At 36.9% G+C, this 23,234-nt stretch overlaps 2 protein-coding genes across 3 annotated transcripts; both read left to right on the top strand.

Moving 5' to 3' along the window:
• Positions 1 to 686: 686 nt before the first annotated feature.
• Positions 687 to 5,376, top strand: LOC137742137 (vacuolar cation/proton exchanger 5-like). 2 transcript variants are annotated; one of them, XM_068481898.1, is made up of 13 exons: positions 687 to 836; positions 1,418 to 1,580; positions 1,773 to 2,033; positions 2,107 to 2,174; positions 2,262 to 2,290; positions 2,982 to 3,178; positions 3,260 to 3,472; positions 3,643 to 3,777; positions 4,070 to 4,186; positions 4,258 to 4,311; positions 4,502 to 4,618; positions 4,774 to 4,873; positions 4,990 to 5,376. In XM_068481898.1, the coding sequence occupies exons 2-13, from the start codon at positions 1,545 to 1,547 to the stop codon at positions 5,010 to 5,012; spliced, it is 1,350 nt and encodes a 449-aa protein (XP_068337999.1). In that variant the 5' UTR covers positions 687 to 836; positions 1,418 to 1,544; the 3' UTR covers positions 5,013 to 5,376. The 2 variants fall into 2 exon arrangements, with proteins under 2 accessions (XP_068337999.1, XP_068338001.1); XM_068481900.1 differs by lacking the exon at positions 1,418 to 1,580 and having other exon boundaries at positions 688 to 836.
• A 3,447-nt stretch (positions 5,377 to 8,823) lies between these two features.
• LOC137743292 (probable amino acid permease 7) lies at positions 8,824 to 22,771 on the top strand. Its single transcript, XM_068483159.1, has 7 exons — positions 8,824 to 9,156; positions 10,258 to 10,491; positions 11,002 to 11,095; positions 21,426 to 21,640; positions 21,759 to 21,892; positions 22,018 to 22,245; positions 22,345 to 22,771. The coding sequence occupies exons 1-7, from the start codon at positions 8,964 to 8,966 to the stop codon at positions 22,744 to 22,746; spliced, it is 1,500 nt and encodes a 499-aa protein (XP_068339260.1). The 5' UTR covers positions 8,824 to 8,963; the 3' UTR covers positions 22,747 to 22,771.
• The last annotated feature ends 463 nt before the right edge of the window (positions 22,772 to 23,234 follow it).

The raw sequence follows: 23,234 nt of genomic DNA, 5'->3' as shown, positions 1-23,234 counted from the left end.
GAGAGGGAAAGGGTGGTTATGTTTTAATTGTATTTGACAGGATTTGTGTCTTTAGCTCGTGATGGGGAGAGATGGTTTAAACATAGGGTCAAAATCGTAAATGCAAAAGTAAATCGAAAAAAATCATGACATGGGTGTTATAATTTTGTCTCTCATCGAAATAATAAAAAGTAAGGCCGTTTGTATGTGATTTTGAAATAACTGAAGGAGCTTTTATATAAATTGGTTTTGGATTCTAAAAGTACTTAAAATGCTTTATGCAAGAAGCACCAATTATATGCTTATTTTAGGAAGCACTTTAAATGTTTTTTCAAGATTTACTTGCATTTTTACTAAGGATTTGTTCTAAAAACGTTTTCACTAAAAGCACTTTCAATCATTTTAAAAGTATATCCAACAAACTCGTATTGTCTTAACTTAAAATTAAGTATTAAAAATATTCTTTGTGTGTAATTTTTCCAAGAAAAAAGAGATTTTGACAACATAAAAAATGAAATGGCCGGGTGAACGCATACCACTACGTATTCTCCCGCCTATCAGTTAACGACTTACGGCGTTTTGTCCGACTTAACTGCAAACGTACAAATGATACGGCGTTTTGTCCCAAACCGTTGGGATGTTAAATCGACGCGCGGGGCCGGTGCGTTGGCGGTGCGACCAAAGTTGTGCTTCACGAAACTGTTTGGTGAAAATTCAAGAGAAGCATCAAGATCCAATCTTCCAATTAGTCACCCACAAGGAGGAAGAAAAAACCCCAAAAATATTAATCAAAGAAGAAAAACAGCGACTTGGAGATTTGGATTTCTTTGTTAATCATAGCAAAGGAGTATAATCAAGTACGTTTTACTTTCTAATTTATTTATTTATTTATAAATTTTCCTTCTTTTTTTGGTATTTGTTCATGGGATTGTTTGAACTTGGCAAGATTAGGGTTACTGCTATACTCAGATTCCCATTTGAGCATTTAATGATTTTGTTTGCATTCTGTGAAACGCAGTTTCAATTTTGTGTTTTGATTTCAACCCAGTTTCTGTATCAGCATTTTTTCTTGTTAGTTCTGGGAATTATTGAGTTTCCTTAAAAACCCAATTAAAATTTCTTATTTTGATTCCAAATCAATTTTCGTTTCAGCATCTTTTTTTCTAATCCTGAGAATTTTATTGGGTTTCTTTAAAAACCCAGTAAAAATTTGTGTATTGATTGCAACCCAGTTTTTGTTGTTCTGTTGTTATATGGATGAGATGGGAGTCTTGTAATTGGAACGTTGGAATTGAGAATGCAGTTTCATAGTGGAAGGAACAAACTTTAAAGTTTGATTTTGTGGCGATTTTCTTAACCAGTTTTGAGTTATTGTTTTAGGGATTTAATTGTGTTTATGTGGTAAGTTACAGTTTTATTATTGTTCAATTGTTTGCAGTATATCAAGCTTGGCTCCAACCTTTTGAAACTTCGTTTCTCATAGTTGAGAAATGCTCACCAAGAACTCCGTGCATTGATGCTATTTTCTTTGTATGGATGAATCATTGCGTATTTAGTAAAAGACGATGAATTATAAGCCTGGAATCCAGTCTCAACTTGAAGTGAGTTTTATTTCCTTTCTTTGATGACTAAACTTTTGTCTTTCAGCACTCCAATTATGGTATTTCATTACCGTTTATGCATTAATTTCTTTTTTTCACACAATGTTACTTAAAAGAAGAGAACTAACGTAATGTTATTTCGGCATAAGCACTGAAGTGATGTTTTGAATGTTATGGTGTTTCTTGTAACAGATGGAATCACTGGGTAAGGGATCAATACATGAGTTTGAGGATGAGAGTCTTTTTACTCCAAAGACAGATGCTCAAAAGACAAGTTCTATTGAAGCTGTGGGAGAATGTTCGTTTTCAGGAGGTTCACAAGCTAGCGGTGATAAAGTGTGGAGGAATATTTTTTATAGAAGCATAAAGACTGTTGTTTTCTCAACTAAACTCAACTTGCTTATGCCTTTTGGACCGCTAGCGATATTTGTCTCTAAGCTAACCGGCCATAATGTGAGTTGCAACTCCTCCTTCCTGGCTCATTACACCATTCAATTTTGTATCTAATTTATGAATGTGAATACAGGGTTGGGTCTTTGTTTTGAGCTTGTTGGGTATAACACCTTTAGCTGAGCGTTTAGGTTATGCTACCGAGTGAGTACTATTTTTCCTCTCTTCTTTCTATCTCCTACTAACTTGAAATTTTTAGAAGCTGAGTTAACTTCATCTTTCCTGATACAGGCAGCTGGCATTCTATACTGGAGCTACTGGTAATGCATTCTTGTTCTTTTGTGCCTGATTGGTTACTTTCTACCTCTTAATCCTTTTTGGTTCATTGAATCAAATTGTCTAATTTCTATACTAGAGTTTGCAATCTAAATGTAGTTTTATCTGACTGGGAGTTGACTTTGCTTGATATTGCTGAAAATTCGGAATAAGAAAACCAAAAGTTATCTTACTGAAAACTATAAAACATTATCTAGGTTGCATACTTGATGAAGAAAGGATCTTTATCTTATTATTTCAGCCACAATTTAAATATGGTTTGAAATCTGCAATATATATGTTGCTATGTAATAAAAAAAAAATGCATGTCGTTTTCAGTCTGGTTACCTCCTTACTTTCATTTTTCTGTAGGAATTCAGATTCATGTAGGATATTGATTATGGCACCGGAAGGGTATTGTGAAATTCTCCAGTTATATATGCACATGCATACATAATATATATATATATATATATATATATATATGTAAACACATAATTGTATTTGCCTTCAGTTATAATACTGAAGGCGTGCTGCTGTGATTGTCAAATCCACATTGATACTTGGCCTGAAGCATTGAGTATTTAGTCTTGTATAATTTCTGTCCTAGTGTATTGTGACTATTGTCTTATAAATGGTCAGTGACAACTTTTCCTTTTAGGCTCAGTTTTTGACGTATCAAATTGGAACTTGCAGTTGGGGGTCTTTTAAATGCTACTTTTGGAAATGCAACAGAACTGATTATATCGATTTATGCACTGAAACGTGGAATGTTACGCGTTGTTCAGCAGTCGTTGTTAGGCTCTATTCTGTCAAACATGTTGCTGGTGCTTGGCTGTGCATTCTTCAGTGGTGGACTTGTTTTTCAAGAGAAAGAACAGGTGTTTAACAAGGTAAATACATCGGCTCTCTTCTTTCCTCTAGAATTTCCAGCTTCTCTATCTTTCATTCTGAAGCTTCTGTATATTGGGCAGGCAACTGCTGTTGTGAATTCAGGCTTGCTGTTAATGGCAGTCATGGGCCTACTTTTTCCAGCTGTCTTGCACTACACTCACACTGAGGTGCATTTCGGAAAGTCAGAGTTGGCACTTTCAAGATTTAGCAGCTGTGTCATGCTCCTGGCATATGCTGCTTATCTATTCTTCCAGTTAAAGAGTCAGCATAATCAATATGTGCCTCTAAATGAGGTTAGCTGAGGTTTTTTTTTTTTTTTTTTTTTTTTTTTTCCTTTTGTTAGTATGGTGCATTTTTTAATTTGAATATTATTTCATCATTTGTCTTAAAAGATTGCGAATGTGTTTTAGCACCATATGTTACCTTATTGAATTTTGTGGTGGCATGTATGGTATGAACTCAGGAAGAGATTCAGAATGAAGAGAATGCAGATGACGATGAAGCTCCTGAGATATCTAAATGGGAATCAATAATTTGGCTATCAATAATGACTGCTTGGATCTCAATCGTATCCGAATATTTAGTTAACGCCATAGAGGTAAACAGAAGATTGTGTAGTTGGGTCTTTTAGACTATGCATCTGAATAACGTTTTAATTTCCCCCTCTTATTACTTGTTCTTGGTCAATGTGAGTAGTTGTTATGCTTTGCAGATTGTAAGTGATTAATTTTTATAAGTTTTCTTGGGAAATTAATCTTTCAAAAAAAATTCAGTGGGTTGGAAAAAAAAAAAATTCAGTGGGATCAAAGTATGGTGAAAGTTTGGCTACTTGTTGTCATGTTTTTATATATATGATTAATGAGCTTCGGTGTTGGATGTTTGATTTGTAGGGAGCATCTATAGCATGGAACATGCCAATTTCATTTATCAGCGTTATTTTGCTCCCAATTGTGGGTAATGCCGCAGAGCATGCCAGTGCTATTATGTTTGCCATGAAGGACAAGCTTGTAAGCATCAAGCTTTTTACTTATTGTGGTTTTCTTACTTTGTGTGCCAATAACCATGAGTTTTTCTTCAGGACATTTCTTTGGGAGTGGCAATAGGGTCGTCAACGCAGATATCCATGTTTGGGGTGGGTACTTATCTTGAAGTTTTTAATGCCATTATCATGTTTCTTAAAAAACAATGTCTATATTTTGTTATATACTGTCATCCAACTTATGCCTGTTGATAATTCAGGTTAATAACAATTCAGAATAATGCTTTTCTATTCTCATATATAAATATCTTAGACGTTTTTCTTCTTCTTTTCGTTACTGCAGATTCCTTTCTGCGTGGTTGTTGGGTGGATTATGGGGCGCCCAATGGACTTGAACTTTCAGCTTTTTGAGACGGCAACCCTTTTCATAACTGTCTTAGTTGTAGCCTTCTTGCTGCAGGTATGCATTCCAATTCCTGAGGTTAAGAACAAAATGACATAATATGTCTTTTTTGAAGTCGATTTGTCTGATTAGCTAAAGAGCTTTAAGTCCATTTGATAATATCCGTTTTCAACATTACATTCTGTTTTTGTTGATCATGGCTTTGTTTGCAGGATGGAACCTCTAATTACTTCAAAGGGTTGATGCTTATTCTTTGTTATCTGATAGTTGCTGCAAGTTTCTTTGTTCACGTAGATCCTTCACCGGCAGAAGGTACAACCCCTTCTAGCTGCTGGAGATCTCGCCCCTTTTTTGCTTAAATTTGTATTTACAACGTGCTGTTGACTGAAAGAGTACGGATCTTTACATATTTTTGTGCAATCTTGTAGAGGAAACGCAAGTAAAAACGTAATCATGGAAGCTGTTGAAGAAGGCTATAAATAAAAGATGGAGCCTATTTGAGGACGACTCTGTACAGAATGAGAGGCGATATTGGAGATGATATGTAGTTCAAACATAGTCAATGAAGCTGTTGATTCTTAAGCTGGATCTGCAAATGATTCGAGGTCATCGTTCTGTTTGTACATATATACGAGTTTCCGACTGGTTTTTGTTTTCGGTCAACTTCTGCTTCTTCTGTTCAATGGATGTTATGGAGGGGAGGTATTGTCTGGGCTTGGATGTAAACCTTGAATAAGATAAGGGGGAGTTTGGGGATTGGAAAATCTAAATCATGTATGTTAAATTGTTACATAGAAAAGCCTGTTCTTTTATCACTCTGTTTTGTGGTAAAATTTTGTTACCTTGTGGCTTGTGAAATTAAAATAATTTAAACAAATTTGAAAACAAATGGCATTTTTGGCATTTCTGAACAATGTTACAAATCTAGAATTGGTGTGTGTTTAGAAGTGTTTTCCAAATATGGAAGAGATTTTTATGAAAATTGCTTTCGGAATCAATCTTTGTTACAAATCTAGATTTAGAGTGTGTTTGGAAGTGGTTTTAAGATGATTGGAAGAGCTTTTGATGGAAATGCTTTTGGAACCAATCCTTAATAAAATTGCAAGTAAATCATGGAAAAGCATTTGAAATGTTTCTTGCATGAAGCATATAATGTTTCTTCCAAAACGCACTTCAGGTGTTTTCAGAATCTAAAACATTTTCACCAAAAGTGTTTTCGATCATTTTAAAACCACTTCCAAACAAGTCATTAACCTTTTTTGAAAAGAAAAATAGTTAGACTTTAATTTTATTAATACTGGAGAAACTAAATTATGAGAAACCATAGTGTAATGCTTCTAAAAGTAGGTCGTATTTATTAGAGCTGTACAATATAATCTCTCTAACATTTCTTATGTATCCTTATTTTGTAACAACGGTGAAAGACAAGTTTATGCTCGAAGATATAACATAAATAACATGTTCCGATTACACTGATGGTGGCTCATCCAAGACCACGATGAAGGGTGGAAGACGGGTTTGACTCCTGATGTTGATGAATCACACGATGGTGGCTCGGAGGAGGCTGTGAGTCTTCCCGGGTCACTAGAAGGGTAGACTGCAGTAACGAAGCCACCAACTGGTCTCCTTTTATAAAATAAAAGAAACCAAGTGTAACACCTCTAATAGAAATAAGGTTCGTCAATAAAAGTAAATTGTGCCTTTATTAGAGACGTGATATAATATAATCTTTCTAACATTTTTTATTAATCCTTGCTTTATAACAAAGGTACAACTTACTTTTATTAATAATCTTTGCGTTATAAAAGACAAATTTATGCTTGAGGATATAACATAAATAATGTGTCATAGTTACGCTGAAAAAATAACTCGGCAAACATATTCCAAACTCATCCAGGACGCGATGAAGCCTATAAGGCAAATGAGCAAGACGTTGATTTCATATTGCGTGTACATAACCACCTAGGAAAAATGAAAAGAAAAGGCAAATGAGCACGACGTTGAATATATCTTGGATTCCGTCGAATTATTATTGGGTTTTTTTATTAGTACTCTACTAATTGTTGAAGACATCCCATTTAATATTTATTATTAAATAATTTGTATAAAATAACTATTTAAACCCTAAAAAGTAAAGCAAAACAATTATTTACTTCCTACACCCCAAATCGCTTAAAAAAGATCCTAACGACCCGTAAATTATATATAATTTTATATATACCTACACTCACAATGCCGGGATTATGTTTTTTTTATCAAAAATGTTAAGGATTCTGCAACATTAGAGATGGAGTACTCTGAAATATTCAAATCTTCTTTGAGATAGTGTAGTAGTGGTTTTTTTTTTTTTTCTTTTGCTAAAAATGTTCAAGCATGTTTGCTATTTATTTCTTAGGATGGTTTGTGGTGCAATTTCATTCAAGCATGATTGCAGAACCGAGAATCTGCATGAACACAGCAAAAGCAAAATCCAGTAGCCCCTTCATGATTTCTTATTTAAGAAAAGCCAGCAAAGTAGCTATTTCTGAGTTTAAAATCAAATTCACATTTAGAGCTTAATTCCCCTAAATTGACAAAAACCTTGAAGCAGTAGAACCATGAGCACTGTTTGTGTGCTGAAGACAAAGGGTTTAAATTTATTTTTAGGAAATGATGAAGACTCGAGGAAGATTTCGGTGTGGGTTGTGTAGGGTGTATGAAATGTGTGGGTGTGAGGGTAGGTTCGGTTAGTAAGTGGGGTGTATTAAGATAATTTTTAATTTAAAAAGTAAATGTAGGATGTTTTATCATGATTCGGTTCTTGTCATTTTCTAGAGGAAGATCTTTGATTTCTTATTGCTTGTACATAACAACCAAGAAAATAAGGGCAATCAGCACGACGTTTAATATATTAATTCAACTTTTGATAGTGGCTTGGAAGTGGCCTACAAATTACATCACCTTTGGATTTTATAATGTTATCAGAGAACTTTTAAAAAAAAACAACGCGAGATTATTTCCGCAACTTTAGCCTTTTTTTACGCTCTGCTAAGACCACAGAAATAGATCTGTTAAAGGATTGGATTTTGACCCCAAATCGATCAGAACCTGATAATTCGATTATAAATAGATCTGGGATATTTGTCTAAAGCTGATTTGATCCGATAATAATCTATTTGATCGACTTAATATATCATATTATTTGATTTTGATATTATTACAATTTTGTGTTATCATAAATTTTTTTTCGTAATCGTTGTAGTGATACCCTACTTTTAAATAGATCCATGTGGTGAAAAAACTATTAATTGTAATCCTGTGGTGAAATTCATTATCAATCATGATCCTAATTGGATTTTTCCTCATTCTTCTATCATTTGTAGGGGCAAAATTGTTATTTTCTTTTTTTATTGATTCTATCAACCAATCATAAAGTGCCATATGGACATATTATTAGATTTTCTCATTTCAAGAGAGTCAAGAGTTCAAATTCAAGATTTAAAAAATCACAAAGTACCTCATTGCATTTAGGTTAGAATATAAGTTATTATGCAAACATGGAATTAAGTTTCATTTTAAAAATAACAGTGGTGGACGGGATGACTAGGGTTATGTGAGGGAAAGGAGGGAAGGTGGTGGGTGGTCGGTGTGGCTATGGCTAACAAAGGTAGGGATTGGAGAGGGATTTCTTTTTTTTTTTTTTTTTTTTTACTTTTTTTTTCGTTGATTATAAAAAAGTGGAATACCAAAAAAGAAAAGAAAAAAAAAATAATGGAATGACCTTTTTACCCCTATATGTGGATGAGATTTTGACAGAAATTTCAATTTGGACTACGATTGATAACGAACTTCACCACAAGGTTAAGATTAACATTTTTTTTCACCACAGGGGTCGATTTAAAAGTAGTGTCTCACAACAGGGATCAAGAAAAAAATTTAGCACTTATATCATATTTTCTTATTATTCAACATGAAACCTTAAATTAAAAGTAAAAAAAAATATAACAAAAAGATGAGGCCACTAATGATATTTTAATCTTTTCTAAGCCTTAAATTAAATCCGATAAGGATCCGATTTGATCAGATGGTAATTGGATATAGATTGACTAGTCAAATTCAATTATCCGAATCGGAATAAGATTCAAATTTGTCAATCAGATTATAAATGAATCCGGATATGAATCAAGACTGATTGGATCGGAATATGACTCGTTTATAGGTCTAGAGATGAATTAGTGTGGAAGGAAAGAAAAGAGTTTGGGGTAATTTATTGGACGAATTGTAAGCCAACGACGTGTTTAATTGTACCAAACTGTCAACTTCCCACCTCACCATAAAAAAACAGTTCTACTAGTTGCTTTTTGACTTTTGAGTGATATCTCTGCAGCAAAGATGACATAGATCTGCCGAAGTTTTCTATGACATGCCAAATGTGAACTTTGTTTTCGGGTGCCAACCTGTTTATTTGTACCTCCATATTTTTGACAAGTTTTTCCATCTATCAAATTTTTGTGGGGGGAAAGACATGGGTGTTGGTGAAGCAGCAGAAGATCAGCAGTTACCGCTGCTCATAAGTTCTTCATCAAATGAACGCAACCAACCTCTCAAAAGAACTGGTAATCTCAACTCATCCCATTGTTTCTTACAACTTTTGTTGAGTTGTATGCATATGTAGTCAGATTTTGCTGCAAGAAAATCCGTTCGAACCAAGGGAGTTATTAAATTTGTTTGACGAGTGGCACGTGACCGTTTGGTTTAGCAACACTCAATTGTTGTTTTGTTGGAGGAGGTCATGAGTTAGAGATTTCATGGCCAACAGTGTTGATTGGAAAAAGGAAATTTGTAACCAGAGGACTCAGAGGGGCCATGTTTGAGAGCTTGTAGAGCTTTCGCATGATAACTTTAGGTGGTTCTAATTATTTTGGTAGTGTAGCGGTTTTTGGGTAGGTTTGATTGGCAGTTGTGGGGAATGTGCAAACAATCCCGTGGTCCTAGTTCCTCCCTCAACTACCCCCATTAATTTGTATTATTACTAAACTGCCGTTTGACCTCCTCAACAATGATTTTAGTTGAAATTAATCCCTACATAATTTTTTTGGTGAATTAGTTTTCTGAACTATTTGAAATTAACCAATTAATGCTGTCAGATTCGATGAAATTTCATATATTTTGGCGTCAAATACCAGCACGTGCTGGTCCAACACATGATTCACTTTTGAGAGAAATGTCATGTCAGTAGTTGACTGCAAAGTAGATGAAATTTTATCGAATCTTATGGTGATTTAGGGGTTAATATATATATATATATATATATATATATATATATATACACACACATATATAAATGTTTAGGTGGTCAATTTTAACTATGGTAATAATTCAGGAGATCAAACAGTAGTTTACCCCAATAGAATTTCGAGAGTTTATGTAAGTCTCTCTCTCCATACACTTGATCAGACAAAGTTTTTTCATGGAACTAGTCACAATTGCTGAATTCTCGCTTTTGCTAGTTTTTGGTTCAATTTGATTTTTCTATAGTTTGCATTTTTCTTCGTTTTTAGCTTTTTTCTTAGGGTTTTTGGTTATTGTCCCTCCTATCTAGGTATTTCTCTTTGCTTCTTCAACAAGTTTTCCTCGTGCCGTCAACGTTCAAAAAAAAAAAAAAAAAAAAAAAAAACTTTTGAGGCTAATCTTGACATGAACTTTTTAATGTACAGGAACTCTACCGACTGCAGTAGCACATATAATAACAGGCGTGATAGGAGCAGGAGTATTATCCCTTGCATGGAGTGTGGCTCAGCTAGGGTGGATTGGAGGTCCATTGCTTATGCTTGTATTTGCTTCAGTCACCATTCTTTCCACCAACCTCCTCTCCGACTGCTACCGGTACCCCGAATCCGATAGCCCGACGAGGGTCGGATCCTACTTAGAAGCTGTCAAGGTCTACCTAGGTTAGCATTTCTAACCCAGTAACCATATAAATATACTCTCGAACTTATTTTTATGATCTTTGTAGCATCCCATTGGCAATTTTGATTAAAATATTTTAGACCTTGTGAGATGTAGATGTAGAGTATGTGACGTGCATTCACGGGGGTGTGATTTTTTCACTCTCGTTCTGTCTATTTGCACTTTTCTCCGTGTTTGCTTTCGTTCTTCCTTTTGTTTCCTTAAATTTCAATTACCAAAATATAGAAATAAATGGAAGGAGCACATATGGACAAACTGAGAGTGTAAAAGTCGTAATTTTCTAAATGCGTGCAAACTTTGTTGAAAAAGTGGAGCTAGTAATACATGAATGACTGTATGTTACGCTCAGTCGTGCACGCATGAGTAGACGACTGTGAATGACATCTCAAAGTCTCCTAATTTCACGTTGGCGACTTAACTTAGTCTAGCATAATTTATGTGTAAATTGTATACACATAAGTAATTTTGACTTGTGTATGATTGAATTTTAGGAGAGAAGAGTCAGACAGTGTGTGCAATATTTGTACAGGAGAGCCTGTATGGCACCGGGATTGCCTACGTTATTACAGCTGCTGGCAGCGTCAAGTAAGTCCTTGTTGAACCTTAATCTGCTTATTGCTTCTTTGTTCTTTGTTTCTTGTTGCACTTGTCTTTGCAAATCCAACGTGATTTGATGGGATGATTGTTTGCATGCTTAGTTTAAGTCCTGAGTTTGGAAAAATCCTAACGTCTTTCTTGTCGGATCACATGACTTTGCCGTTACACACACAAAAAAAGCTGCTTTGTATTTCCTTTTCTCTCACTCATACCCAAGGATCGATCCGGTTGAGAGAGACCTCATGCTACAGTCAACAAAATTTCTCTCCTAAATTTGGGTGAAAATCAAGGAAGATGATTTTCATATATTCTTTTAGTTTCTTAGACATTGCTCTTATATTTAACCGTCAGGTAGGATTAAATATGAGTACGAGAGTCTTAAAAATGTGTATCATTTAAACGAGTCACTTGGGTTTATGATCCCAATTTTTTTATAGAAGAAATTTGAGTCCAGTTGCTTGGCATACTGGACCATAATCCAATTGAAAATGGCCCATACAACTCCAATCTTGAGTTTGATGATTCTGTGCCAAGTGAAATCCGAACGTTGCCAACTACAAGAAGATATTTGGTATGGTTATTTGATTATGACAATTATCATTTCGTGTAAGATTGTATGAGGTTGAACAATACCAAAATACGAAATAGTCTTATACTTTTATGAGTCACATCATTAACGTGATTGTGCACTTTCACCCAAGTTTTTCTCGCTGATTAAAGGTCTACGGCTCTAGACATGAAAGGATAAAGTGATGAAATATGCACAAAGTGACAAAGCAAGAGATGCCGATTGACATAATAAAGTTGATGCAAACATATATCAACTTGACGTGAGAAAAAGGAGGGAGATGCTCCTGCCTTAAGAAAACTACAAGCTCAATGTATGTGTGGTTAGAGCTTTGCTATGTATAATTAATTAGTTGTCCAAGCGCGGCTGACTTTTAACTATTGATGCAGTGGTGCCTACTCGTTAATCAATATTGGAAGTCATCGGCATGAATTGAAAGACGTGTGTGTTAAATTTTGCTAAAAACGGATGGTACACGAACGGGTAACTCTTGGTCATTGATTAATAGTGGATAGACTTACACTAACAAAGTCACTTGCCCACGAGTGTGTGACTGTTCCACTCACTCCTCGGGTGTGAGTTATGGCAGCTAATAAGTGATGAGGAATCAAATAAAAACATACTAGAATGTTGAAGCTCTAATTCTATGAAAAAACATACTAGAATGTTGGAGCTCTAATTTTATGTGTTCTTTTATCTTCTTAGGTTCATGCGAGATTTATTTTTGTAATATGCTCCGGTATACTTACACACTAGTGCGTACTGGAAGCTTTGAACTTTTTTTTAGTAAATCAGGACCATGGACGAAGGCAGTATATATTCACTGGGAGCAGCTTTCCCCACTCGGAACTCTTTTTGCTATAAAAAAAATGTTCCAACTAAAACTATAAATTACCTATATGTTCAGAAATAGTCTCAGTCCAAACACTCAATTCAAAATATCCTCTCATGTTCCGTACTTTTCCTACTTTCTCATCCTTTTGAGCCATGTAATTCTTCCATTAGCTAATTGTTCACATTTTACCGTTCTAAACACCAATTACCTGAAATTATTTCAAAGTTTAATTTAATTTCATCATTCAAAGTTGCTTCCACCAAGGTTCTTAAAGACGTTAGGCACTAGTTCTGCGGCGGGCAGAGGCCTAGCGCCAAGGCATATTTATATAAATTTATTTTATCGTATAAATAAGTCTTTGTTTATACTTAAAAATACATAATTGGATTGAGATGCATAACTTGCAAAATAGAATGATATATAGATTATAAAGTATTAGAACATAATAAAAATATGGGGAACAAGCATATAATGTATGTTCATTTAAGTATTCAATAAGTCTATTACAATTTATTGAAAAAAATAAAATGCAAAATAAAAGTTATCTATTCTCTGTCTAAGTTTGAATCACGAACTAAACGGGTGCCTAGGTGAGTTTAAGTGGACGCCTAAGCAGATTTGACGCCTAAATTGGCCTAAATAGTATTAGGAGGGAATTTTTAGTGGTCCACTAAAAAATGTTTTTGGCTTTGTCTATGATCAGGACTCATTAACGAATAGTGATTGCTAGTTTGAGCCGCCTTAAAATTGTAAGGTGGCCTTTTGATGGTAGAACAAAAGAGAGTTGCAAATTGCAATGACCACTAGGGAGTTGTCCTTGTGACATACTGACATGTCTATGCAACTATAGCGGCACTTAAAAATTGGTATCACTGAGAATTAGTACAATAAACTGTACTTTGGCACATAGGATATCGGGATATGGTTCACAGTTCTATTTATTTACTTATTTTAGTTTTTGATTTATCAATTTAACTTCATTGAACGGTGATAAATATGATAATGAGTGTTGTTGATGCACAAAATCGGCGAGGACTTTGGTACAACAGAAAGTGTCAAGTTTGTGACCTTCGCTAGGTTGCTATGGTCATTAGTGTGGATAAGTATGTAAATGAATAGAGACAGGGAAACAAATAACACAAGATGTACGTGGTTCACCCAGATTGGCTACGTACACAGAGTAGAGGAGTTCTCATTAGTTGTGAAGGGTTTACACAAATACATAGGTTCAAACTCTTTTTTAGTGAGTTCTAGTGAATAGTTTAGTACAAATGACATTAGGGATTATTGTGGGAGAATGATCCCCTTTTATAGAAGAGAGTTTCTAGTTTTGGTTGTGACATTGACACGTGTCGTGTTGTTATTGGCCTCTAATATCGACACGTGTTGCGCTGTGATTGACCTTTGATACCGACACGTGTCGCGTTGTGATTGGCCTCCTAGTTGGAGGAAAAGTCTTGTGGGTCCTTGACGGTATGCTGTTGACCGGTGCTTAGTAGTTTCGGGATTGGTCAAGTATGGTACAAACAGTGCTCCCCTAAGTTCCCGACTGAGGGAAGCTCCTCGGTTTGGGACTTGCAAGATCCAAGCCATTGAGTAATCGCAAAACTTCCAAGTACCGAAGTGTGGTGTCGCCTTCACTTGCCTTCTTTGTCCTGTAAGTAGAAGTGGCATCTTCTCTTGGAAGTACTTTTCCTTCATCCATGAATGGTATCTTTGGTTGGCGTTGACGCACAAGGTAATGTATCATTTTCATTTGAAGCTTACTTGTAGTTTCGGGTTTGGTCAAGTGCGATACAAACCATATAGTAGGAGTCCCCCAAGTCTCTAAGCGAGGAGATTTGCCGAAGGAGGTGACATGCAAGGTAAACAATCAGGGTTCCAAGCAATCAGTCTCAGATCGGTAAGTTGATCTTGGGTTTCGGCTGATTGTACTCATTCTCCCTGTCTCTCATTCAGCAATAAGGATAAAGAGAAGAAACAGGGAGAAGAGATGATATGAGGTATTCTTGTTTTTGGAGAAGACGAACGAATAGGCACGTGCTTTGTTGTACTTGACTTTCCACATGTGTATTCTTGAACTGGGCTGGAAGGTTTTCTGGTTTCCTCCAAAGGAGCGAGTCGACTCCAGAATTTAAGGGTCAAAACAAGTCCGTCAAACCTGAAGTATGTTCGATCCTGATGATATGGGATACTTTTGCTGTTTGACAAAGTAGTAGATGTGGTATGGCGAAGCTTTGTTATTCAACAACGGTGTTGGCAAATGGCTGTTGACGCTTCTCAATCTTTTCAATTAGAGCAATGATACCGAGCCTGGATTTTTTATTTTGTTGAAGTTTGCATGTTGAAACTTCATGGGTGGACCCTGTAAGTTGAAGTAGTGCTCCCTTAATTTCTTGAGTGAGGAAAACTTCTCGGTTGGGGACTTGAAAAATCCAAGGCATTGAGTAGTCGCGAAATTTTTGAGTACCAAGGTGTAGTATTATATGGTAGGAGTCCTCCAAGTCTCCGGTCGAGAGAGTTGACGAGGGAGGTATCTTGCTAGTAGGCAATTTTCCAAACAAAACTTCACCATTTTCCTTTCTAAGTGGTTGCCCAAAATTCCTCCTTCATATATATTTGGTATGAAAGTTGTTAGGCCCAAAGAAGGGGAGGCTTAGGCTCATTTTATTTATTTATTTTTTTAATGGGTGAAGCTTTTGTATTGAAGCTTTGTGGGTGAAGTTTTGGTGTTGAAGCTTTGGTGTTGAAGCTTTTGTGTTGAAGCTTTGATGTTGAAGGTTTTGTGTTGAAGCTTGTAGGTGAAGCTTTTGTGTTGAGACTTTGTAGGTGAAGCTTTTGTGTTGAAGCTTTGTAGGTGAAGCTTTTGTATTGAAGCTTTGTTGGGCACCATAACTTGATTTTGCTTCACACTATCTTGATCAAGAGTGTGTGAAGCTTTTGAGAATTGTAGTTGCTCTCCATTAATGAAGCTTTGTAGGTGAAGCTTTTGTGTTGAGGCTTTGTAGGTAAAGCTTTTGTGTTGAGGCTTTGTAGGTGAAGTTTTTGTGTTGAGGCTTTGTAGGTGAAGCTTTTGTGTTGAAGCTTTGTAGGTGAAGCTTTTGTGTTGAAGCTTTGTAGGTGAAGCTCTTGTGTTGAAACTTTGTAGGTGAAGCTTTTGTGTTGAAGCTTTGTTGGGCACCATAAATTGATTTTGCTTCACACTATCTTGATCAAGAGTGTGTGAAGCTTTTGAGAATTGTAGTTGCTTTCCATTGATGAAGCTTTGTTGTTAAAACTTTGTTTGATGTTGAAACTTTGTAGGTGAAGCTTTTGTGTTGAAGCTTTGTTGGGCACCATAAATTGATTTTGATTCACAGTATCTTGATCAAGAGTGTGTCAAGCTTTTGAGAATTGTTGTTTCCCTTCACTTGTTGAAGCTTTTGTTGGCACCATAAATTGATTTTGCTTCACACTATCTTGATGAAGAGTGTGTGAGGCTTTTGACATTTGTTGTTGCCCTCCATTTGTTGAAGCTCTTGTGGTGAAGCTTTTGTATTGAAGCTTTATAGGTGAAGTTCTTGTGTTGAAACTTTGTACGTGAAACTTTTGTGTTGAAGCTTTGTTGGGCACCATAAATTGATTTTGCTTCACACTATCTTGATCAAGAGTGTGTGAAGTTTTTGAGAATTGTTGTTGCCCTTCACTTGTTGAAGCTTTTGTTGGCACCATAAATTGATTTTGCTTCACACTATCTTGATCAAGAGTGTGTGAGGCTTTTGACATTTGTTGTTGCCCTTCATTTGTTGAAGCTCTTGTGGTGAAGCTTTTGTGTTGAAACTTTGTGGGTGAAGCTTTGAGGTTGAAGCTTTATTGGGCACCATGAATTGATTTTGCTTCACACTATATTGATCAAGAGTGTGTGAGGCTTTTGACATTTGTTGTTGCCCTCCATTTGTTAAAGCTCTTATGGTGAAGCTTTTGTGTTGAAACTTTATGGATGAAGCTTTGTTGGGCACCATGAATTGATTTTGCTTCACACTATCTTGATCAAGAGTGTGTGAAGTTTTTGAGAATTGTAGTTACCCTCCATTTGTTGAAGTCGTTGAATTTCCCAATTTCCTCTTTTTTTTTTTTTTTTTTTTTTTTTTTTTTGGAAAAATTAGAAATTTGAAAATGTGGGAGAGACAACCTATACAAATTTTGCTTCCACACTGTTGAGCAAGAGATTGTGATGCAAGCCACACCTTGTAGTAGTCGAATGTTTGGATGAACCATATAAATTGAATTTGCTTTGAAAAGTCTTGATCAAGAGTGTGTGAAGCTTTCTACGAGTTGTAGTGTTTTCATTGTTACAGAGGAGAAATGTCTGAAGCAGATGTAAGAGGGCTGAAGAGCTTGATCTTCGTATACCATGCACTGAAGCCGTTGTTGGCTTGCAATAAGACTTTGTTGGTGACTATAACTCTTGTTAGGCATAAGTGCTCCCCTAGTTGAGTTGTAAAGCTTGAGGGTTTTTGATTATTTATGAATGCTAGGAGTTCACATGTACAAGTTGTACCACTCGTCTTCTGGTTGGTGGAATGAATGGTGAGTTGCTTTCATCACTTGGTTAGTGGTACGAATGTGGGTTCCTTTATCACCTTTCATCACATTTCACCACCTGATTGGTGGCACGAAGATGAGTTCTTTCTTCACTTGGTTGGTGGCATGAGTGGCAAGTTGCCAAATGATGTTAGAGTACGGGTTGTACATTTCATCACCTGGTTGGTGGCACGAAGATGAGTTCCTTCTTCACTTGGTTGGTGGCATGAGTGGCAAGTTGCCAAATGATATTAGAATACGGATTGTACATTTCATCACCTGGTTGGTGGCATGAAGGAGAGTACAAGTTGTACATTTCATCACCTGTTTAGTGGCATGAAAATAAGTTCCTTCTTCACCTGGTTGGTGGCATGAGTGACAAGTTGCCAAATGATATTAGAGTACAGGTTGTACATTTTATCACCTGGTTGGTGGCATGAAGGAGAGTACAGGTTGTACATTTCATCACTTCGTTGGTGACATAAAGATGAGTTCTTTCTTCACATTTCATCACTTGGTTGGTGAGAATAAGGCCGAGGTGTCAAGGCACATTGTAGCAAGTGTCGAATGACACAAAGTATGTTAAACCCTTTCGAAGCACAGTTGGCTTATGTATGAATGTGTTGGAATGTATGATGTTTATGTATAAATGTGTTGGAATGTATGACGTTCATGTTTATTGACATGAGTGATGCTTATGAATGTTTTGCTATGCATGAAGGGATCCATGCTTTCGATATGTGAACCATATTGGTTGTAACACTTAGTATCACATACTTTGTGTCAAAGTACGCATGTTGAAGCTCTGAGTTGGAGTATAGGGGTAGGTCAGCGTAGACCAAGTGTTCTAGTGCTAAGAATGCAAAAGACTCAGAATAAGTTGTCTGAATTCCCTATTCTTTAAATATTTTCCGAATGGCTTGTGTGACAAAAGATCTCAAGTGGTTGAGAGTCAAAACATTTGTAATGTGTATACCTTTTTATAATAGCATTTCTTTCATTACCCAGTCCTCCACTTTGAAAAAATGAGGCTTGGCCCCATAATCATAATAGTCAACGGTATGTTCACCCCTGGTTGTTTTGATACGAACTTTTATCCCTCTTGTTGTAATAAACTTTCTGAGAGTAAAAATTCTTCCTCTTACCAAGAGACAAATACGTTTGGTGACTTAGCGAGTAGCTAAATGAGGCAGGAGATGATGCAATGGGTGTCTGAATGGCCAAGATCTCCTCACTTGGTAGAACTTGACTTCCACTTCCCACTTGTTGATATGGGTTAACCATATGGGGGTTCCCTTGGTATGTCTTTGCTTCGGCGGAGGTGTGGTTGTAAACCTGTGCCATCACCCCAGAGTAAGTCTTCCAAGTGTTGGCATTGATCATGTACTTGAAGAAACAATCACGTAGGCCTGCCGTGAAGGCTTTGAGGGCGGCCTTGTCATTTGCCTCAGCGCAGCGAGAATACTTATGGCTGAAGCAGCCGGCATACTTTCGTAGTGGCTCGTTCGGCTTCTGGCGAATAGTGTACAAGTTATCTGCGGAATGCAAGCGATCTGTCTGGAAGATGTGTTAAGAGATAAACAGTTTCCTCAGTTCCTCAAATGAGTCTACTGTCTCAGGTGGAAGACGACAATACCAATTCAGAGCTCCGCCAGAGAAGGTAGAGGGGAAGAGAAGACATCGTTCTTCGTCAGTGTGCATCCGATATGCCATGGTGGACTCAAAGAGGTTAAGGTGTTCAATCGGGTCCTCCCTTCCAGTGTAGAGCTGTAAGCCAAGCTTCTGCTTTGTCTTTGCTTGGAGGGGGGTGTCGAGGATCCTCCTTGTAAGAGGGCCAGACCTAAGTTGGTTCCAGTCAGGTATTTCGGCCTGACGTTCGGCCTTTAACTTGTTTACTTCCTCAAGGAGTTGTAGGACAAGGGGGTCCTGAGTGGAGTCAGGTACTGCTGGATCCTTCTTCCGTAAGTCTCCATCTCCTCTTGGAACTAGGAAAGCTTGATCAAGGGCATTAGATTTTTCTTTGGACTCACCGTACTGACTTCCAGGGTGAGCCTGTCGAAACGCCCCCGAGTCCCATGTACCTTCATATTCCTTTAGGACATGTCGCTCATTCCCTAGATTGGCAGTTGGCTTGGGGCATGAGAGATGACTGAATCTTTCAGAAACCCTTGGGTTATTGACCTTTGAGTTTATGTGGATGGGGTTCTCTCGACGTTGCCTCAGGAAGTCTCGACAGTTGCGATAAACGGCTTTTGATCCTTCTACTCTTTCTGCAAGAAGGTGCCTTCCTCCACTTCTCCTACTTCGGGTCGAAGTAGCTGGGTCGAGAGAGGTCTCATGTTGATCAACACCTTGATGAGTAACTCGCTCCCCATTAGGGATATCCATGTTGAAAACAGGTGATCCCTCGTGTTGGGGGACACCCAGGTGGTGGTTAACTTCCTCAGGGACGATGAGTTCATGTGTTTGAGTATGCCTAGCTTCATGGAGCATCCTGAAGAGCTTCTCATACTGCTCCTGGAGGATCTCATTCTTTATCGCTATCTTGTTGTTCTGAGCCTCTAGCTCATCGACTTTAGCCTGAAGAGCAAACTTCTTTCGTTCCTTCGCACTAAGTGCGAGGGGGGTGTCGTTCTGCGTGTTGTGGCTCCCTTCACTCCCCATGTTGGATAGGGGTGCCTGGTCAAAAGAATGTGTACGAATGGTGGAAACCAGCCTGATAAAGCTGGAGAGAGTAGGAATAAGTGTGATTCCCACAGACTGCGCCAAATGTTGATGCACAAAATCGGCGAGGACTTTGGTACAACAGGAAGTGTCAAGTTTGTGACCTTCGCTAGGTTGCTCTGGTCATTAGTGTAGATAAGTATGTAAATGAATAGAGACAGGGAAGCAAATAACACAAGATGTACGTGGTTCACCCAGATTGGCTACGTCCACGGAGTAGAGGAGTTCTCATTAGTTGTGAAGGGTTTACACAAATACATAGGTTCAAGCTCTCTTTTAGTGAGTTCTAGTGAATAGTTTAGTACAAATGACATTAGGGATTATTGTGGGAGAATGATCCCCTTTTATAGAAGAGAGTTTCTAGTTTTGTTGTGACATTGACACGTGTCGTGTTGTGATTGGTCTCTGATATCAACACGTGTTGCGCTGTGATTAGTCTCTGATACCGACACGTGTCGCGTTGTGATTGGCCTCCTAGTTGGAGGAAAAGTCTTGTGGGTCCTTGACGGTATGCTGTTGACCGGTGCTTAGTAGTTTCGGGATTGGTCAAGTATGGTACAAACAAGTGTAATACCAATAAAAGATGATGAGTAAAAATATTCAGTTTGTTTATTTGAGAGAACAACTTACTTGTAAACTACGCACCATAGTTTTTAGGTGCAAATTAGTGGGGAGTGTTTTCAATCGAGCAAGACATTCTACTTCTGTTTTCAAGCAATTTATTTATTTCAGAAGGGGACCGGCCACACACCTACTAAATTCATGTACTAGAATTCAAATCCAAAATAAAGTGAGGAGGAAAGTTAAAAAATGGGTAAAAGATGAACATGACATGATTGATGATAGCTCGTTCCTCCAATTATTGAGAAGATTCGAATAACACATATCAACCATTTCACAAAGTATATGAGCTCCTTGCTATGGCTATAATGGTCTTTTACCCTTAACATAGTAAAGCTATATTTCTTTTTTACAACCAAATCACAGTTTGACATGTCGTATAAACTTTTGTTTATGTGTTTTTAACAAGTCAATCTAGTACATGTGTTAGTCTACGATTTACAGGTAAGAACAGAGATTGATTCTTAACTGTAAGGAGACAAGTAGTGCTCACAAAGCTACATATATGAAAGTCAAGTGTTAATTAGCTAGAGGGATAGAAATGGAAAACGAAACTGTTGCCATTTGGGGCATAGTTAGTTGCATCAATTCAAGTTTGGCATAGTGCTATTTATCATAGTATTTTCCTTTTCGTTTTGTTTCAGATTCAGCCCCTGCCATAAGAACAACAATAGTACATTTTGCAATGAAATGACTCTCTTTTATATCAGTGAAAACGATTAACCCTTACTTAGATTCTATCTAAATATGCACAAAAATAACCAGTTATAAACATTTAATCATAATAGTACTGGAGGGATCGTCACTAAACCATGTTATACATACAACTTAACTGTTTTGTTTTGGTCCCGTACGTCTATTTTTTTTTTATTAGTTTGTAACGAGTTATGTTTGTGCATATTTTCCTCACTTGTACTAGTATGTTGATGCTTACACTTCTTTCCAACTGAAATTAATTTCGTAAAGATGATATGTATTAACTTTTGTATTCTATTTTGTCAATTTAGAGCCATTCAGAGATCCAACTGCTACCACAAAGAAGGGCATGAGGCTTCATGTGAATATGGAACTAGTCTGTATATGCTGCTATTTGGACTTGTCCAGATTGTTATGTCACAAATACCAGATTTCCACAACATGGAATGGCTTTCAGTTATTGCAGCAATCATGTCCTTTACCTACTCTTTCATTGGACTTGGCCTCGGCTTTGCGAAAGTAATAGGTATTCACTTCGATTTTTTCCAGCTTCTTTTTTCCAAACCTTCCGGCCTCATTGTCCAGAATAAGACATAAATAAAAACTTGGAACTTCGATTTTGAAGATATGTTTGTTAATTTCAGAAAATGGGAAGATTCAAGGAAGCCTAACAGGAGTTCCAACATCAAATGTTGCTGATAAATTATGGTTGGCCTTCCAAGCACTTGGAGACATTGCTTTTGCCTACCCATACTCTATTATTGTTCTTGAAATTCAGGTTGGATTTCTAATCTTTTCACACAAAAAAAAAAAAAGGGAAGAAATCTGATTAAAACCACGCAAAATTCTGATAATTTTAGAAGCTAATTAACATTGGATTGTGTGATATCTGTTAAATCAAAGGATACTTTGAAGTCCCCTCCACCCGAAAATCAGACAATGAAGAAGGCCTCAAAGATTGCCATATTTGTCACAACCTTCTTCTACCTCTGCTGTGGATGCTTTGGATATGCCGCCTTTGGGGATGACACGCCAGGGAACCTCTTGACAGGATTTGGATTCTACGAACCCTACTGGCTCATTGATTTTGCCAATGCTTGTATTGTTCTTCATTTGGTGGGAGGATATCAGGTACCGTACTACAAATATGTATCGAATTTTTCAAGTTCAAATCCCCATTTTTGATCTTTTGTAGTCACGTAAGTACATGTCACATGTATCATGTTGCAGATCTTCAGTCAACCAGTATTTGCAGTTGCTGAGAGATGGTCTAGGAAGAAATACCCGAGCAGTGGATTTGTGAACAACTTTTACTCTATCAAAGTCCCATTGTTACCGAGATTTCAAGTGAATCCCTTCAGGCTGTGTTTCCGTACTGTTTACGTTGTGTCAACTACCGCAATTGCGATGATATTTCCTTACTTCAATCAGGTTTTGGGAGTTTTAGGGGCCTTGAACTTTTGGCCTTTGGCCATATATTTCCCTGTAGAAATGTACTTTGTACAGAAGAAAATTGGGGCTTGGACAAAAACATGGGTTGTTCTGAGGACATTTAGTTTAGCTTGCTTTCTTGTGACAGTTGTGGGTGTGATTGGATCAGTTGAAGGACTTATAAGTGCTAAACTGAGCTAGGGAAGTACAAAGAATATTGTAATATCCTCCATAAACAAATGAATATAATATATACATATATATTTTTTCATCCTCATTTACATAATTTAATTGTTTCCATTGCAAGCTACAAAGATAATGAGATTGCATTGAGCAAATATACGACCACAATAATGAAACTTTGTCCCACTAAATGAGATCAGCTATATGAATTTTAGAACACCACTGCCTTAATTATATAGTAGTTCTACCTAACAACCTCAAACTAGATGACACACATTGCAAAGGTTAGCAACTTCAAAGAGTTAATATCGCTTATCGAAATTGAATCCTGTGAAGAAGTAGAAGAAAGATTGTAAAAGCACTTCATATCTTGCAGATTTCACCATTTATAAATCATCAGCCTCTTAACTACTCAAAATGTTATGAAGTGCTTGTCTAATGCAAATATATATCCTCATAGGCTAGCTCCTCTGTCTTAAATAAGAGCTAAACACTGCAAACCTAAT

Source organism: Pyrus communis, chromosome 8, assembly GCF_963583255.1.
Source record: "Pyrus communis chromosome 8, drPyrComm1.1, whole genome shotgun sequence".
NCBI classification, from domain to species: domain Eukaryota; kingdom Viridiplantae; phylum Streptophyta; class Magnoliopsida; order Rosales; family Rosaceae; genus Pyrus; species Pyrus communis.
The sequence above is the reverse complement of the archived record's forward strand: the minus strand, read 5'-3'. Positions and strand labels throughout refer to the sequence as shown.